Source organism: Carcharhinus amblyrhynchos, chromosome 21 (genome assembly GCF_965287045.1).
Source record: "Carcharhinus amblyrhynchos chromosome 21, sCarAmb.v2.hapA, whole genome shotgun sequence".
NCBI lineage: Eukaryota > Metazoa > Chordata > Chondrichthyes > Carcharhiniformes > Carcharhinidae > Carcharhinus > Carcharhinus amblyrhynchos.
In genome coordinates, this window is record NC_137344.1 from 28,977,484 (window position 1) to 28,997,959 (window position 20,476).

The 20,476-nt window shown below is 40.3% G+C and overlaps 1 protein-coding gene across 12 annotated transcripts in view; it reads right to left on the reverse strand.

Annotated features, from left to right (window-relative positions):
* Positions 1–20,476, reverse strand: part of tnrc6c1 (trinucleotide repeat containing adaptor 6C1) — a 183,922-nt gene that overhangs the window by 71,911 nt on the left and 91,535 nt on the right. The window contains exon 1 of one of the 12 annotated variants that reach the window (XM_080208906.1): positions 5,514–5,707. The exons of the other annotated variants lie outside the window; for them this stretch is intronic. Coding sequence (XP_080065032.1) covers positions 5,514–5,538 — 25 coding nt within the window. The 5' untranslated portion in view covers positions 5,539–5,707. Of the gene's footprint in view, positions 1–5,513; positions 5,708–20,476 lie in introns of those variants that run through there. 12 annotated transcript variants of the gene reach the window in all.

Sequence of the window (20,476 nt, forward strand, 5' to 3'; positions counted from 1 at the left end):
CATTTATATAAATTGTAAAAATTTAATCTCAGTACTGAACCCAGTGGTACACCATTTATCACACTCTGCTAACCAGCACATGGTCCATTTATGCCTATTGTTTCCTGTTAGCTAGCCAATCTTCAATGCATGTCAATATGTTATCCCTTATACCATGAACTTCTATCTTCCACACAAAAACCTTTGATGAGGTATTGTATCAAATGTCTTCTGAAAATCGATATGCAGTACATCCACCAGTCTCTGTTAGTTCATTAAATTTTCTATTCTGAAGAGATTAATAGATGTACAAGAATTATCTGAATCAACAGTCTCAGTCATAAGAACATAAGAAATAGGAGCAGGAGTAGGCCATCTAGCCCCTCGAGCCTGCCCCGCCATTCAATAAGATCATGGCTGATCTGTCATGGCTCAGTTCCACATTCCCGCCCTCTCCCCATAACCCTTAATCCCCTTGCCTATCAAAAACCTATCAACCCGCGTCTTAAAAATATTGAGCGAGGCAGCCTCCACCACTTCAACGGGCAGAGAATTCCAGAGATTCACCACCCTTTGAGTGAAGAAGTTCCTCCTCAACTCTGTTCTAAACCCCCCCCCCCCCTTTATCTTGAGGCTGTACCCTCTAGTCCTACTGTCCTTTCTGAGCGGGAAGAGCCTCTCCACCTCTATCCTATCCATCCCATTCAACATCTTATACGTCTCAATGAGATCTCCCCTCATTCTTCTAAACTCCAATGAGTACAAGCCCAGTCTATTCAGTCTTTTTGTCCTTATGTGGAAACATGTGATCTTAAGATCAGCAACTTACAATGTGAAGGATTACATGCTTTCGTCTCCCAATAGTGCTGACCAGTCAAGTTTCCTTAGTTCAGTCACCTAAATCTGCTAAAGTTGAACCCTTTTACCTAAGGCATCCAAAAGTCCATCCTTGAATGGTTCCTCTTCACCATAGTGCCTCTCAACATCATTTAAACGCACAAAGTCTTTGACTACTTCTATCACCCAAGAGATGTCAGGCTGCACACATCAAGTCCTCCATGAGCTGCAATCTACTCCACTGAAATATTTCAAAGACAAAAAATATTGGCTAGAATGCTCCCAAAGTGCTGAATTCCTGTGAAAACTGGAGTAATTCACCTTTTTTTTTCCAGCGGGAGTTCAGAGAAGAATCTCCCACACTCTGTGCACTGCAGAGGTCGCCAGTGTGAATATCATTAAAAACTACAGGACGGTGTCAACTCCCACTAGAAATCAGTGCACTGAGCAGGCCTCAAGTCCATCTTTGAACGGTTCCTCAGAGTGTGGGCAATTCTTCATTGAACTCCCACTGAAAAAACCCACTTGAATTACTCCAGTTTTCTCACACTTAGGATCTTTTAGGAAGATTTATTTATTTGGGGGATGTAGACATCACTGGCTGGCCAGCATTTATTACCCATCCTAAAGCTTTCAGCCCTAGGCCCGCTAATAGGATTTAAAATATTAATGAACATTACCATAATTTATGCACCTCCCCGTTGATTTGTGGCACGGAGTTGACACCATCGGAAATCTGGCGCTGGGAGATGTTAGTGGGCTGGGACACCCTGCACATCGGGGCATCGCTGCAATCTCCCCGCCCGCTGGGCTAAAAATTAGCGCAACAGGATGGGAGAATCTCCTCTATTGTCTTTGCATCTGCCACAATCTTTTATCATAGTTACATTTGCCTTCCTAGCTCGGTGGTTCATGACTGGATGTCCTTTCAGACCAAAATTGAGCTTCTGAAACCCATCTGATGCTGATATATCCTTCCCTCTAACCTACACCATACCAAGATAATCTTACCCATGACTATGTGTTCACAAACCAATACTGCCTCCAGTCTCCCAATGCCTTAACCATAAAATTCTCACTCTGAATTTGAAACCTCTAGTGGCCTCATCTGTGTGTGATGTCCTACAACCGTGCTAAAAACTCAGCATGCCCTTTCACTCTGGCTTCTTTGTGTTCTCCATTCCCTCCAGTCTATTATTGGCTGCGTGCTTTCAACATCTCCACCTCAAGTTCTGGAATTCCCTTGCTCAACCTCTTCCTTTCATTCTGCTCTCTTATGGCCCTTCTTAAAATATCTCTTTTTGACTTGACTTTGATTACTGTGTACATAATGTTTCTGCTCGGTATCAATTTTTGCCTGATTATGCTTCTGAGAAGTGCCTTTGGATGTTTTTTAATGTTAATGATGTTATCTAAACGCAAGTTATTGTACTTTCATGGCATGCTTTTCCATCATAAACCTGACCCTAAACTCCACGAGCGTATGATCAATATTGCCAAATATCTCAGACTCTACCATGTTTTAGTCATTACTTAGTATCTGATCCAACAGGGGGCCTGTTTGCATCCAGGCCATCCAATATTATGCTCAGTCAGATTTTCACTTTTATTTCATCCTTTAACTAAATTCCAATTTTGGCCTGCTAAATTGCAGTCAGCAAAATAGCTGCATCTGACTTTGACAGTACTGCTCTTATTTGACTCAAATGCTAGGTACAATCCATGCTCCAGACCTGGAAGTATATGGCAAAAGCTATTGTCATTTCTGTTCATTACGTTCATTTATGCATTATGAATCTTCACATTGATACTTAATCAGAATTCTCCATTTCCAATTAGAAACTTTGTTCAAGTCTATTAAGAGTATGGTAACATTTAAATCTTACGAGCTGTACATTACATAAAGCAGCAACGGAAGGCAGGTAACTAATCTTGTAAGTAATCTATTATGGAAAGCAGCAGCCTAATATCTTTTAAGCTATATATGTCTCAGTCTCATGCACCTCCCACTTGCTGGTTGCAAAGCAGCACCAAAAACATAGAAGAAAGTTACACTCAAAATGTGACAGAAAAACGAAGTAAAGCCGCCCTCCACCTCGATTTAGAAAGGCATGAAAGATTAAGAAAAAAAGGACAGGCTTTCGGTTTAAAGACAATTCATGACACTGCACTGTCAACGAATCTCTACCAAATGATATTGGGAAGCAGTGATTTTTCTCAGAAATTGAAAACCTCAACAGAACGTCTGGCCTCTTCCATCAGATCAGCTTCCCTTTCTGAATCCTACTGCAATAAATAATGAGCAAAACCACAGCAATTTATAGGGGGAAAGAAATAAGACAGACTGTGGGCCCACTGACAAACCATACATCACTGGAAGCACTCAGATGAAAAGTGCCAAGACAAAGCACTGCCCTGTTTTGTAAGCACAGACTGCATCTTAAAATAGTATTGATGATTTAGATATTCAGACACTTAAATTAAATTACATGTTTACACAGATAAAGTGCTAAAACCAATTATTGAGGCATTGTCATAAGGCAGCAGCATCTTAATACCAATACTGCTAATTTACATGACTTTGAAGTTGCTTTAAATCTATTCTTCCATGTGGAAATGTAATACAGGATTTTGATGTTTAGAACATGTAAGCCTTGAATGGATATCAAAAGAAAACAGGATTAAACTAAACAGATGTGACTGTTCAAGTATTTCGAGCCATCAAAAACAATTCTCGCTAAAGCAGCCCTAGCAGGGTCATTTCTTCAGCACTATAAACTATTCCCAGAGGTTAAGTGCAAGCTCTCTCCAAAACAAAGCAGAACATTCCAAGAGTGGAAAAAACACAGCCGTTCCTCAAGAGAAACAGACACAGCACCAATTCACTAAACTGTCATGGCAGCAAAGAGAAGAAATGAAAATTAACCCCTTTTACTGCTTCATCCTGACATCTCAATGGTGTGCACAAATAAAAGAGGCTAGTTTAAACAATTTGCAACAGGGTGGGCCATAGCAAAGTTAGCGGGGGGAGGGGGGTGGTTGCATTTCTTTCTGCCCCACCATCTTATCTGATGCAGGAAAACTGCCTGGTCCAGTTTGGGTGCTGGGATCCTCAAATCAAGATCTAATTATATCATTGGGACATGCATACTATTTCACCTCTTAGGATCAGATGCCCACATGGTTTTGAAGCCATCAGCAAAATTTGATGGCAGTCAACAATCAGCTGGAAGAGACTAGTTAAGTGTGCATTAAAATGTTAAGGCTTCTTGTAGTCCAGGAGGACCAGGAGTAATCCATTGGGTCCAACAAGGAACTCTTGGGCCTTATCCCCATCATTGAGCTTTCTCTTCCTCTGAATATGTTTGATCTAGGCTCTGGCTCATCCTCATCTACCATTTCAAGTTTCAGTGAGGGCTTGAAAGGATTGCTTTCCTTCTCCTTCCTGTCATTTTAATTTTTCTCTACTGTCTCTTTTCCTCACCCAAAGAAAGAATGGTGGAATACTGATCTAAGCTTTTCAGCACTACACACAAGTGTCTAAATCAAGTGCACACGAAGACAGTGGGTGGAACTTTCAGCTGGTTGGATTTTCCAATCCTGAAATCAATGGACTTCTGAATGACTCTCCACATCTTCTAGCCCCACCCCTTCTGTAACAGGGCCATGAAATTCAATCCAGTGAGTATTAAAAGGCTATTCAACTGTTGGGGGGATTACTTACAAGTTTCACTCGTTACCTCCAAAAGTGCAACTATTTTCCAACATGGGTCATTGGAATAATGATCAATGGGGGAAACAATTTATTTTTTGTCCATTGCCCAGGGACACCAACACCAATTGCAGTGCAATAACGATAATCCGTTAACTAAGCACAAACTAAGGACTGTATCTGTGATTTTGTGTTTTATCTAGTTCAGTATCAAAAGAGTTTTTGCTTCAAGCCATGCTTTTCTTTCGTAGGATAGAATCAAAATATTCAGTTTCATAAACATTTACAGCGAAAGTTGGGAAAACAATTTAATACCTCTTCCTAATTGCATGTTGCAAAAAAGGCATCTTTTTCTAATTAACTACATTATTCATCATTTTATGCAGATCATAAAACATCACACAGCTTTATTAGCATGACCACTAATAAGAAATATTTTAAACTCAATGTTATTAAAACGTAATGCTCAAACTTACACGATTTTATAGAGAAACACAAGCGACTTAACACCATTCGTACCAAACTTGCATGACAGCAACACTACGTACAAAGGTTTACATAATTTTTCATCAGTCTACTCACAGCATCACTACAATCTTAATAAAATAATAAAGTATCAAAACTGCCGCTTTAGTTAGTTTAAAGAAATGCATTTTTGTCTGAGTAAAGGGTCAGAAAGGCTGACAGGTCTTTTATCTGCACATTATTGGCAATTGGACCTTTGTGAAACAAGAAGCAATTTTCAAAAATGAAGCACAATTTAAGCAAAAACATTTGTGAATTGACATTTTATTACTGTGTTTATGCAAGATACAGTAGCCCTTTAACAAACAACCAAGTGTTAGGACGCCATTTTCTCAGTTTTAACAGCCAGCTACTTTAGATTGTATGCAGCAGCTTTCTAATGTAATGCAATACATTCGGAGAACAAAGCAGTGATTATTTGGCATTTTTCTGCTCTACAGGGGACTGCTGTGAAAAATACCTGACTGAAGGTGACGCCCAACCATCCTAGGAAACGCTACATTTTGTGCAAAGTTGCCTTCATGTCTGCACCTACGCTCGCCTGTGCTCTCTGTTTCAATATGTCGTCTGTGTACTGTTTAAGCCTCATCCTGTCTACATGCCAGAAAAACTACTCTGTGTAGTGTACGCTGCTGACAACCTGCACTTGCTCAGCCGTCCCCTGCTTGGAAATGCCCTTCTGAGATAGGATTCAATATTAAGATATCAGCGACAAAGAATCTAGCTTGATTATCTAATTACTGATGACATTAAACCTATCTTCCTTTCTTTAAATTCTTTAACTGTCACAAAACATTTTCTTCTGGCAATGCAATTAGCACTAGCTGGTTTTTTGAAAGTCAGCCAAAAAACAACCGCATTCATTGGTTGGCTGCATGCAAATAAGCTTCTGTTGTATGCCATTTAAAAACATCAGGCATCGTTTGGCATACCGCTACAGCTCCTACATTCAATGTAGAACTAGTACATACATGGGCTTAATGCCAGATTCAAGCTTTGCTGTCTAATCTCATCCACATTGGAACTAAACATAAAAAAAATTAATCACAAAGTCTATTGTTTAAAAACGCAGTTTTAAAAAAAGCACTGTAAAACGTGTTATGTCTGTTACATTTAGTGCTTGCTAAAGCACGCCCACATGAATATTCTGAAGTCCCTGGATGGAAAGCCACGCTTTGTGGTTTAGCTACAGCTTGTCAACATATGCCAACGTCCATGCAGGCTAGTATGAAAACAGTTCGGCAAACAAAATGTCTTCTTTGCTTATCTGACTGTAAATTATCACCGAGTCTGTAAGACAGACACAGGCAGAAAAATTCATCTTGCTGTAGACTTGCCAAGGTGAGCTGAAAGTCATGGAAAGCTGCCTATCTTTATCGGCACTGAGCACAGACTTGCAACTTGGTTGCTAGGCCACAGTCCTTGTTATCCAGATTGCAGTGTAAACTAAGCCTGAAGCTTTAGACACCATGAGGTTCTGCAGAATTATGAGCAGCTCACAGCTGCTACATCAATCAACGGTGCAGAAGAAACTGAAAACAATTTATGCACTCAAGACACAAGCAGCACATTGGAACAAATAGAAAACACTGAGGAACCTTTGTTCAACAATTTGTGGGCTAATTTCTATTGTTTTGGAATTTTCACATTCAAATACAATACATTCATATTACTTGTACAATAATGCAGACAAAAATATACCATGCAATGGCAACTTGCATATGTATAATATCTTTAACTGTGAAACATGCAAGGCACTTGAAACGAGCATAATCAGGCAAGAACTGAGTCCAGCAAGGTGTTATTCGGATAGGTAACCAAAAGCTTGGCCAGAGCTGGGTTTTATTTCATTTTTTTTCCCCTGGAAGTTACAAAACCAGTGCTCAGGTTGGACCAGGCAAACCCAAATCCATTTCTTGCTTGCTCCAAAAATCAAATCCAAATTCCAATTAAATCCAATTCAAGGTCTCCACAAGAGAGACAAACAAGATCCAAGCTAACATGGTATGGTATTGCACCCCATTATGGGCTTGATTTTAGCCAAAAGGCTGAGAAATGATTTAAGGGGTGTCCTAAAGGATGAGAGAAGACAGTGAGGTTTAGGGAGGGAATTCCAAGGCATGGAATCGAAACGATTGATGCGTTGAAAGAACTGAGAAATTTAATACGCCAGAGTTAAAGAATCGCAGAGTTATTGCAGGGTTCGGAAAGGTTTCAGATATGCCAACTCATGCAAATTAATTAAGAAAGTAACAATTTCTTGGTCAAATTCAGCCTCAATTACATGAGTGCTGTGAAACCTTGGGAACTGCCATTAACATTGGTTCAGGGGTGCAAGGTGACGGTTGCAGAGAGTGGCGCTACAAGGCCACAAGCTGCTGTTCGTGATTTTGAGAGGGGAAGGCTGGAGATGGTAAGCCAGGAGGCCAGAGTGATTGCATCATCTTTCTGTTTCACACTCTCTTGACTAGGGCACAACAGAAGCCCAAGCGAGTTGCGGCCTATTTTTGAAATTCCTGCATTCAGCCTCCATTTCTCCAACACCAAGTTGTTTTGCTGTTTTTCACTTCATAACTGATGGCCCCACATTTAGCCTGCCCTCTATCTTCTCCACAACATTTGTTTTTAAGGTCTCAAAAACTTTTCTTCTATTGTGCCTATTATTCCCCAATCTGCTCTTATTCTTTCAACTTTCCATCCACTGTTCTGCATCCAACAGTGTAAACAACTATCATTCCCCATTCTCTTCTCTTCAAGTGCTTATCCAATTTCTTTCTGAAAGCCATGACTGACTCTACCTCCATCCTTGCTTTTGGACTATTATAGAATTATAAATTGTCACCATTGGTATTAAAAGAGCAGTGCAAATATACTGTTCAATAAGTATTATTCTACATCACCATGTCCATTAGTAATATTAAATTATTTCAAGACTTTGTAAGTGAAAATAAAAATTAAAACTGATAGTTGAGAGACTGATCATTGAAACCTTTACATTTTGAATAGTGAGCATATATTGTAATTACGTGACAGGCTGGGTGGACCAGAGGGTCTTTGACCTGTCAGTTACGTTTGGACTAACTTAACTGCTACCAACATATCTGAATCACTAAAATTTGAAAATAATTGTTATCCTACTGCACATAATACATTAATATTTCTGTTCTCCAAGGAGAACAGCCCAGGCTCCTATGATTCTGCAAAATTCTCTGGATTCTAGAACAATCCCAGAAGATTGGAAGTTAAAAACTGCTGTTCAAGGGAAGGAGAGAAAACAGGACTATAGGCCAGTTAGCCTGACAGAATTCCTGAAAGTGTTCAAATCTATTAAGGAAAGTCTTAACATACTAAGAAAAGCATAGCATGATTTAGAACAAGTCAAGATGGATTCATGAAAAGGGAATCCTTTTTGACAAATTGGTTACATGATTTTTGAGAATGTACCCCATAGCGTAGATAAACGAGATCAAGTAGACATAGTATATTTGGATTTCCAAAAAGCATTTAACAAGGTGCCAGACAAAAGGTTAATGCGCAAACTAAGAGCTCATGGGAGCTGGGAGTGATGTATATTAGCATGGACAGGGTGCTGCTCAATGGACAGTAAACAGGCAGAAGGGATAAATGGGGCATTTTTAAGTTGACACACTTTGGCTAGTCAATCAGTGTTGGTGCCTCAGCTACTTACAGCCAAAATTTAATAACTCAAAGACACAATCACGTATCTAAGTTTGATGATGACACAAAGATAAGTGGGAATTCAAACTGTGAGGAGGTCACAAAGCAGCTACAAAGAGATATTGACAGAAATGGAGGATAGCATGGGCAAGTCGTGATTATTCACTTTGGTCTTTTTTTTGCAAGGTGTAAAACTCGTAAATGTTGATGTCCAGAGAAACTTTGATGTACTTGTACATGCAACATAAAAAGTTAGCAGCAGGTACAGCGAGAAATTATTAAAACACATGGCGTGTTGACCTTTATTGCAATGGGATTGAAATTTAATAGTGAAGAGCTCTTGTTACAATTGTACAGGGCTTTAATGAGACCACATCTGGAGGGGTGTACAATTTTGGTCTCCATATTTAAGGAAGGATATACTTGCATATACAGTAAAGGTTCACTAGATCGGTACCTGGGATGAGAAGTTTGATTTGTGATAAGAAATCGAGTAAGTTAGGTCTACATTCTCAAGTTTAGCAGAATGAGAGGTGATCTTATTGAAATACTTTTAAGAAAGCAGCCTTCTATACAGGGTAGATACTGAGGCATTGTTTTCTTTGGCTGGAGAATCTAGGAACACAGAGGTACAGTTTCAGGATAAAGGGCCAATCATTACTGACTGAGACGAAGAGAAATTACTTCACTCAAAGTCTTTGGAATTCTCTATCCCAGAGGGTTGTAGATGTGTCATCATGGAATGCGTTTAAAGTTCAGACAAACAGTTTTTGTTCTCTCGGGCAATCAAGGGAAATGGGGAGCAGGCAGAAAAGTGGAACTGAAACCCAAGATTAGCCAACTGGCCAGATGGTATACTGTAGGCTCAACAGGCCAGATAGTATTCTCCCACTCCTATTTCTTATGTTCTCCAGTTGATCCGTATAACTTCACCTTCTCATCCCTGAAATCATTCTCATAAATCATTTCTGCACTCTCCTTAAAGTTTTCATATCTTCCCTGAAGCGTGGTGCCCAGAACGGAGTATAATCCTCCAGCTGAGGCCAAACCAGTGTTAGTCATAACTTCCTTGCTTTTATGCTACATCTATTTATAAAGCCAAGGATCATGAATACCGTTTTAATCGCTTTTTTGCATTCCCTGTCACCTTCAATGATTTGCGCACAAGGACCCCCAGGTTCCACTTTTCCTCCATCCCCTTCAGAATTGTACCTTTTACTTTATATTGTTTTCTTGTTTTTCCAACCAAAATATATCACATTTTTCTATATTAAATGTTCCTTGCCATATATCTGTTTAGTCTGCCAGCCTATGCCCTCTTGAAGAATAACAATATCATCTGTGTCATCAGCAAATTCTGAAATTACACCTTGAACATCCAAATTTTCAGTCACTAGTACACTTCAAGAAAAAAATAGTGGCCCTCGGACTGATTCTTACAGAATCCCTGCTACATATCCGTTACAATAAGCAACCCTTCAGTACTACTGTTTCCTATCACTCAACCAACTTCATATCCAAACTGTCACTGTCCCTTCTGTGCCCTGGTCTATTATATAGTACTTCAGAAAACACTTTTTGCAAGTCTACACACACCAAATCAATTGTATTATCCTCATCAACTTCCTCTGCTACTCCCCAAAGATTGATTCAACACAATTTGTCTTTTAGAAATACTTGCTAGATTTCCTTAATTAATCTACAACTGTCCAAATAATTGTTCATTTTGTCCCAGATTAAAGTTTCTGAAAACTTTTCCAACATCGAGATTAAGTTGACTGGCCTGCAGTTGCTCCATTTATCCTTACACGTATATTTCAGTGTTCTGGCACTGTCTCCAGTCAGAAGACGATTGAAGGGACATGACCAATACTTTAATTTCTCCTGTATCTCCCTCAACATCTTCAGATACATTCCATTTGGACCAGGTAACTTAACATTATTTAATTTTGTTTCTTTAAACACAGACATCAGCTGTAATAACTGAAGAATCAGATTTTTGTCTTTAACAAGTTCACGTTTCACAATCCAATACGAGTGCTCAGCTAAATCACACAACACAATTACATTTAAGATTCTTTATTGCAGAGCTCAAAGGTCACAAGAACTCTAACACCAAACTTCGCAGTTCTGGTGTGTCTACAACGAATTGGCTGTTTGCTGTAAACACTTGTCCCAAGTTTTCTTTCTCTACATTCCATGCACTATAAAATTAAACTGCAATGCACTGAGTGACACAATGCAAACTTCAGATAACATGGATCCAAGTATATACACGTTTGTCAAACTCTTTCAATGATTCTATTACCATGGTTTAATGGTCAACTTTATTACCAAAAAACAGTGCCCTAAACTTTTGATTGACACCCATTTTTGAAGCTTCTTACCTTTTACAAAGCACCCCTGCCCAAAGAACTGAAAACAGTTTTAAGCCATCATGTGCCGATCCCAGAAAAACCAGGGACATTGAAATACACGAGTACTGTCACATTCAAACAAATAACACCCTGGCTGGGCAAACAATTGAGAGAGGTATTAACTACTTCCTCTTTCACTGTGAATCCAGCAGTTTTTTTTCCCGAAGTAATAATGCTAAGTACTCATTCAGCAGCTCAGCCATTCCCTTCACTTCCTTTTGTTGGTCTCCAATCTGCCTCACCCCTCCTTTCTTTCTGCTATTTCCACGTCTGCCAAAACTTTTTGGATTTCCCTTTACGCTAGCTAATCTTTTTAATTACTATCTCCTTGCCTTTCCGCTTTCCTTTCTCACTTCCTCTCTGAAATTGCCCTATTCAATCTGGTGTTCTCTGTACCAATCTGACATCTCTTGCATGCATCCTTTTCCTGCTATACCTTACTCTCGCTTGTCTTTAGAGATCTAGAGAGCTCTGGCTTTCTTTATCCTACATTTCCACATTGAGAACATATCAAGCCATCTTGCTTTAAAAGAGGGTCCATTGCTTTGTTACAGTTTTGTCAATCTTTCATTTAATAAGAACATAATAAGAAATAGGAGCAGGAGTAGGCCATCGAGCCCCTTGAGCCTGCCCCGTCATTCAATAAGATCATGGTTGATCTGTCGCTGCTCAGTTCCACTTTCCCGCTTTCTCCCCATAACCCTTAATCCCCTCTCTTATCAAAAACCCATCAACCCGCGTCTTAAAAATATTTAGTGAGGTAGCCTCCACCACTTCAACGGGCAGAGAATTCCAGAGATTCACCACCCTTTGAGTGAAGAAGTTCCTCCTCAACTCTGTTCTAAACCGCCCCCCTTTTATCTTGAGGCTGTGCCCCCTAGTCCTACTGTCTTTTTTGAGCAGGAAGAGTCTCTCCACCTCTATCCTATCCATCCCATTCATCATCTTATACGTCTCAATGAGATCTCCCCTCATTCTTCTAAACTCTAACGAGTACAAGCCCAGTTTATTCAGCCTCTCCTCATAGCTCAACCCCGGTATCAGCCTAGTAAACCTCCTCTGCACTCCCTCCAAGGCCAAAATATCTTTGCGCAGGTGCGGCACCCAAAACTGCACACAGTACTCCAGCTGCGGCCTCACCAATGCCCTATACAGCTGCAGCAAGACCTCCCTACTTTTATATTCAATCCCCCTCGCTATGAAGGCCAGCATCCCATTCGCCTTCCTGACCACCTGCTGCACCTGCAAGCTGGGTTTTTGCGACTCATGCACAAGGACCCCGAGGTCCCTCTGCACCGTCGCCTGCTGCAGTTTTTCACCCTGTAAGTAATAGTCCTTCCTACCATAGTGGACCACCTCACACTTGCCAACATTAAATTCCATTTGCCATTACCCAGACAGGTCTGTTCTCAACCCACTGAAATTGGCCCTTTTCCAATTAAGTACTTTTACTCTAGATTGCTCCTTTTCCATAGCTAAGCTAAGTCTCATGATGTCACTGCTCCTTAAATGCAGGAAAGATTGGCTTGGAAAGATTCAAACAGCATGTAGCAAGGATGGACTGAATTGGGAAGTGACAAGATATTCAAGATTTTTGGAGTGAAAAGGAAGTTTTGAAAGATGAGACGGTAGTTGCAAAGGCAGAGGAAAATGAGGATGGCTTTCCTGAGGAGGGGTGTCAGCATAGATTTAAAAATGAGAGAACAGTACCTTAACCCATGGGACTATTTATGATAACTAGCATGGAGCAAAGAATCTAGTTTGATAGTGCTTATTGGAAATGGATATGGAAAGGGCACAAAGGAATATAGTTTGGAACGGCAAGAATATGTGGGATCCTACTGCATCAGGAATTCTTGAGGTGATATTGCTATTGTTGTACAGAATGGTTAACAATGCCATTGTGTTGAGCTTTATGAAACAGTTGGAAAGTGCTGCTGCTGCCTTCCCTCAAGTTTCTTTATGGGACAAAAACTTAGTTTTATGTCAGAACTTTTTATTAGACTAAAAGTTACTAAATTAAACAATTGCGTTTGTATAGTGCAGTATGACAGGGTTTGTCAAATCCTTCCAGCCACATATACAGTGGTTCATTGCTGCAGTTCACTACCATCTGCTCAAGAACAATTAAGAGTGGGAAACAAATGCTGGTTTCGCCAGCAGTGCCCAAATCCCATGAAGGAATAAAAAATCCGTTACAAACGTCTTCCTTTGATTTCCAAAGAGTACTGATGGAAACCCTAAAGAATCAGCACTGCTGCCTCACTACACCAGGGACCTAGGCTCGATTTCTGACAGTGGGGAATCTGCGTGTCCTCCCTCTGTCTGTGTGGGTTTCCTCTGGGTGCTCTGGTTTCCTCTCAGTCCAAAACACGTGCTGGTTAAATGCACTGGCCATGCCAAATTCTCCCTGGTGTAACCGAACAGGCGCCAGAGTTTGGCAACTACAGGATTTTCACAGTAATTTCATTGCAGTGTAAGCCTATTTGTGACACTAATGAATAAACTTTACACCTTTAATTATGAAGGGAATAGAAAAGATAGAAGCAGGAGGTTGTGTTCACTTGTGGGTGAAAGCAGAACTAGGGTGCATAGCCTCAAAATAAGAGGGAGCAGATTTAGAACTGAGTTGAGGAGGAACTTCTTCACCCAAACAGTTGTGAATCTGTGGAGCAATGGAGTCTATCACTTTGAATGGTTTTAAGGCAAAGATGGATAGATTTTTGAACAGTAAAGGAATTAAAGGTTATGGTGAGTCATTCCTTCCTTCACTGTCCCTGGATTAACATTCTGGAACTCCTTTCCTCACAGCCCTGCTCATGTAGCTGCACTAGATGGAATACTGTAGTTCACTGCAGCAGCTCACTACCACCTGCACAGGAACAATTAAGGGTGGACAACAAATGCTGGCTTTGCCAGCAATGCCCAGGTCCCATTAAGGAATAGAAAACTGCTATAAATGTCTTCCTTTGTGCTACGTATGACCAGAGGCAAAGAAGAGTTCTATGATCGCCATTTACTTGAATTTTATTAAGAGCCCTTGAAGACACACTTGTTTGCTGCTTTATCTCAAATTCTTGTCAATGATATCTTCTTTTTGCTGTCTAATGGATAGGCGCTTGATATATAGGTAAGTTTTTGAAAGTGTTTTAAAGAAAAAAGAAACTTGCATTGATGCAACATCTTTCACATTCTCAGGACTTCTGAGACAAAGTACTGATGTATCCCAATCTCTTCCAAACAAAATGTGGACCTGAAACTATGAGGTTGCATTGCTATCACAAAACCAAAATGCATCAGATAATAAAAGCAATCCATGCCCACATTTAAAAAAAACACCTTAACCAGTCCAAGCTTGGATGCTGTCAGGTGATAAGTAACATTTTCACCACGCAAGTGACAAGCAAAGACTGAATCCATCAAGAATCTAACTCCATCCCCTGAACATTCAAAAGCATTATCATTTTCAAAGATTAAATCACAACGCCATTTCAGATGCTGCAATCCGTCACGTAAAACACACTTAAAAATAAACTGGTGCACAAATCTTTGATAACTTAGGATCTCGAGCCATTTTGACCAATAAAAAGAACAAAGACAAGTACAGCACAGGAACAGGCTCTTCGGCCATCCAAACCTGCATCAATCCTGATGCCAGAACTAAACTAAAAAACCTTCTGCTCTGCACACCCAGATTCCTCCCTATCTTAATGCTCCTACGGGTTCTGCCATTTACAGCATAATTCACACATAAATTTGATCCTCCAAAATGAGGAGCTTGAACTGATCCTGGGAGTTAATCACTGGAAGGACAGCAGTAGTAGTGAGCTGTTAATATACTGGCATTAAAGAGAAAAGTGATCACTATCCTGTAACTACTGCTGGAAGTGCACTTAGGCAACCTGATGATAGGACTAAGCTTCACTGATGGTCATGTGACCTATTATCATTTATAGTCAAAGCTATAGGATTGAATGTCCAAAGAATCAGTCTAACTGCAACATTGGCCTAGCAACGAACGAATACATTTCTGGAGCCAAAGTGAAGGGTGGAAAAAAGTGCAGAAAATTTAAGTGAAAAAAGGTGCCAACATCAAAAAAAAAATGCTCCTGTGATAAAGGTAAAGTTAAAATCATTAATGTGATTCACAAAAAACAGTTGGGAGGGGAGAAATCACATATTACAGAACTGCAGACTTTTGCTTGGTCATTTTTTGCCCCCTTAAAAGAACAGATGGTTAATTAACCAAGCCAATAATCTGCTTTAGTCTCATGATGCAACTCGTGTCATGCAGTTCAATCATAACTGGACACATGAAGCTAGATTCTTGAGTTACTTATTTCAATTTCCCTTGCATCAGCTTCTGCTCCAAGCACCAGCTGTTCATCAAAGCACCAGTGAAAATTATCCTCAACATCACTGCACAGTGCATTGAAAGGATAAGCACCTCCAAATGGAACATAAAAGAGCCACTGAAACAGTCATGTCACAAGTTTTCAAAGGTTTCAATAAAATACAATGACAAATATGGGAATCAGCATACAAGAAATTAAAATTTATTCACTAGATTTAATAGTTTAAATCCACTTTTGCAGTAGATGGATTTCTTTCTGTGGTTTTGTATAGAGCTATAAGGAGTAGGTTAGTGAGATTAGTTCTGGATTGCTCCAACACAAATTTGGCACAGGCACATGGGCCGAATGGCTTCCTTTAATTCTAACCAGAAGGTGGAATATTTCAAAACACATACCGTTCAAGGAATAGCAGAAAGATGCGAATATAAAAAGAACGTAGCACACTTTCAAAAGGGTCAACAGATTTGATGGTTGCATCCCAAAGTAAGAGCCAGCAATTGAATGATATTTCTCATATTAATTAGAACAGTGGTATTCAAAGATTTCCACAGAATCCCTATCGTGCAAAGGAGGCCATTCAACCCACCGAGTCTACACTGACTCTCCAAAAGAGCATCTTACCCAGGCCCACCTCCCCACCCTATCCCCATGAACCTGCACATTTACTGTCACTTATCCACTGAACCTATATTGAGGTAACACTAAATTTCAAATAATTATATTCTTGGTGAAAGGGAAGATTATTTTTTAGCCAAAAATCAGAAAGTTCCAAAAATGTAAAAATTTCTCAAAAATCATTTGTGTCTTTCATGATCATAGGACCTCCCTTGACTGCAAAATACTTTTGAAGCATAATCACTGAGCTAACCTGGGGAAAGGCAACTAATTTGTGCGGTGCAAGGTCCCACAAACAGCAATAAGATAACTACCAGTTATAACTAGAGAGCTTTTTTGTCCAACTGTTTTAAGAGCAACAGATTTTCGTTTAAATTTGAGTAATATTTGAATCTTTTTTCCTTTTCTGAGCAATGTTGTTTATTTGCTTTTGACTTTGCACTGATTGCCTTCAGCTCTCATTAACTATCTTCCAAGTTTGGTGACTGCAGTTACCACAACGTGGGTTGGAATAAAGGAGGCAAACAGCAACCAAGAACAACAGATCTCATAGCACATTTTGTGGATCTAAATCTATCTTCCACTGAAACCATGCCTTTAAAGCGATGTGTGTGGAATAGAAACTAAATAATTAACATCAACAATACATGCCTTGAATATTCATATTTGTATTTTGCCAAAAAGAGAGACATGTTGCCAAAACTTTTCATCTTGAGCTCATCAAAACAAATGCAGGAATTTCAATTTCAAACTATCACAATTTATACTGCAGGACAAGAGGGTAATGACTGGTTGGCAAGTTGACTCTGATGGTTGAGGCAGTGCCATTGAGAAAGTAACAGAAACCCTAGGCTTTCAGGCTCTCAGCTAAATCAAAAGGAGGCACAAAGCTTAAACATATTCCTGTTATTTGCAGTGAGTGAATATATATGTTGTTTCAAGCACGGGTAAATGAGTCAACTGATTTCTTAAACTGGTTGTTAGTATAGCTATGAGCACACTCAGCATTGCTCAGCAAGTGCTGCCCAACACAGAAGCACATCAAACAGTAAATACTTCATTCTGGATCTTGCAAGTCCGCACTGACTGAAAACAGTGTGTACTTGGCTTAGTGCAAACAACCAAAGCAACATGCTGTTTGTTGGGAGGATGAAGATACATGGAGAAATTTGGTAGATGTTCGCGGATGCAATGTAGGTTGCGCGGACAACAGAAATTGACACCATAGTTGCATGAGAGAGAAATAAGTGATGAAAGACAATTTACAACCACACTCTATAACTGATATTTTTGGAACATTCTTTAAGTTTTATTTTTGAATGGTCAAAAATTAGTTGATTAAAAAAAGACAATAACCTTGAGGGAACAGATGTTGTTATAATAAAAACAAACCCTGTTAGAAGTCACCACAAGGTGTAAAATGGGACAATACTTTTTTCTAAAGCAACCTAACCAACTTGTCCTGTCACCTTTCAAATATTATATAACCTATTAGTCTTTCTGTTCACATACTCTTTAAAGTTGCTATTTCTCAGACCCCAAATTCTGAAACATGCACCTGCTAAAGACATTGGTAACAAAATATGGCTTAACAATAGTAATTAACATAGAACCAAACAATCCCTACAGTGCAAAAGGAGGCCACTTAATATAAGAACATAAGAAATAGGAGCAGGAGTAGGCCATCCAGCCCTTCGAGCCTGCCCCACCATTCAATAAGATCATGGCTGATCTGTCGTGGCTCAGTTCCACATTCCCGCTTTCTCCCCATAACCCTTAATCCCCTCGCTTATCAAAAACCCATCAACCCGCGTCTTAAAAATATTTAGCGAGGCAGCCTCCACCACCTCAAAGGGCAGAGAATTCCAGAGATTCACCACCCTTTGAGTGAAGAAGTTCCTCCTCAACTCCGTTCTAAAACGCCCCCCACTTCATCTTGAGGCTGTGCCCTAGTCCTACTGTCCTTTCTGAGCGGGAAGAGCCTCTCCACCTCTATTCTATCCATCCCATTCATCATCTTATACGTCTCAATGAGATCTCCCTTCATTCTTCTAAACTCTAACGAGTACAAGCCCAGTTTATTCAGCCTCTCCTCATAGCTCAACCCCCTCAACTCCGGTATCAGCCTAGTAAACCTCCTCTGCACTCCCTCCAAAGGCCAAAATATCCTTGTGTAAGTACGGCGACCAAAACTGCACACAGTACTCCAGCTGCTGCCTCACCAATGTCCTACACAGCTGCAGCAAGACCTCCCTACTTTTATATTCAATCCCCCTTGCTATGAAGGCCAGCATCCCATTAGCCTTCCTGACCACCTGCTGCACCTGCAGGCTGGATTTTTGCGACTCGTGCACAAGGGCCCCGAGGACCCTCTGCACCGTCGCCTGCTGCAGTTTTTCACCCCGTAAGTAATAGTCCTTCCTACTTGGCCCATTGAGTCTACACTGACTCTGAAAGAACATCTTACCCAGGCTCTCCCCTACTCTTGTAACCCCATGCATTTTCCATAGCTGCACCACTTAGTTTACACATCTTTAGATTGTGCAAAGAAACCACAGCATCCAGAGGAAACCCATGCAGACACAGGGAGAACATGCAAACTCCACAGTCACCCAAGACTGGAATCAAGCCCAGGTTCCTGGTGCTCTGCAGCAATGCAAACAGTGTGCCGCTACTGACAGTGCAGCAACTCTTCCTTGAATCCAAAAGAACTTGAGGCTTTTCTTGATCCTACTACCGTCACAGCAAATTAAATATACTTTATGAGCTACAGAAAGGTAACCATTTTGATAAGAGAAGCAAGTATAGGCCATTTGGTGCATTAGCCTGCTCCAGCATTCAGAAAGATCATGGCTGATCTGGCTGTGGTCTCAATTCCACTTTCCTGCCTCTCCCTCATAACCCTCAATTCCCTTGTCAATCAAATGTCTGCATAACTCAGCCTTGAATATTCAATAGCCCAGCCTCCGTGAAAGAGCATTCCAAGCACAGATGACCCTCAAGAGAAATTCCTCCTTACCACCAACTTAAATGGGAGACCCCTAATTTTTAAACAGTGCTCCTAGTTACTGTCAGCATCTACCATGTAAATGTTTCAATGAGGTCATCTCTGATTCTCCTGAGCACCAATGAGATTAGGCCCAATCTGTTCAACCTTTCCTCATAAGACAACATTTCAATGGAATCAGTCTCGCAAACCTTCTCTGACAGGTTTATCTCACTGTAAAGAACTGTACACAATATTTCAGACAGGCTCACCAACTTCCTGTCTTGCAGCAACATTTCCTTACTTTTATGCTCCATCCCTCTTGCAATAAAGGCCAACATTCAATTTGCCTCCCTAATTAATCGTGCCTGCATGCTAACTTATGGAGATGTGTGCACAAGGATATCAGGACACCCAGATGCCTCCGTATTACAACATGCTGTAGACTTTGTATTTAAATAATATCCTGTTTTTCTATTCTCTCTGTCAAAGTGGACACGTGCTGCATTACTAGAAACCACGGAAATTAAAAACCTTATACTTGACAACATTTTAGACTGTTTCAATATTGCACCGAGTCATTTGAAGACCCTTTTTCCTGCACCTTTTTCAAATGTCAGAAGAAAATCACTCAGGTCCGATCTTCCTCAACGGTTAAGGTAAGGAAGATACAGGAGAAAGAATGCTCAGTTTACAAATCACTCAAAAGATTCAAGTTTGATTTGAAAGCTGACCTTATTACATTGAAATAGATAACCTCTATAAAAGGTGTGCAGACTGTTGATTCACCGTGAACGTCAAGAATTTCAATTCATTACAGTCAGCAAACTTAACACAAGACCATAAGACACAGGAGCAGAATTAAGCCACTTGACCCATCAAGTCTATTCCACCATTTAATCATGGCTGATCTTTTTCTCATCCCCATCCTCCTGCCTTTTCTCCATCGTCCCATATCCTCTTATTAATCAAGAATCTATCTATTTATCTCTATCTTAAAGATACTTAATGACATGGCTTCCACAATCTTCTGTGGCAAACAGTTTCGCAGATTCACCACTTGCTGGCTGAAGAAATTCCTCCTCATCCCAGTTTTAAGGACAGTTCCTTTCGTCTGAGGTTGTGCCCTCTGGTTCTAGTTTTTCCCCCTAGTGGAAACATCTTCTCCACTCTATCCAGGCTTCGCAGTATCCAGTAACTTTCAATAAGGTCCTCCCTCATCCTTCTAAACTCCAATGAGTACAGACCCAGAGTCCTCAACCGTTCCTCATACAACAAACTCTTCATTCCAGGGATCATTCTTGTGAATCTCCTCAGGACCCTTTCTAAGGCCAGCACATCCTTCCTTCGATACAGGGCCCAAAACTGCTCT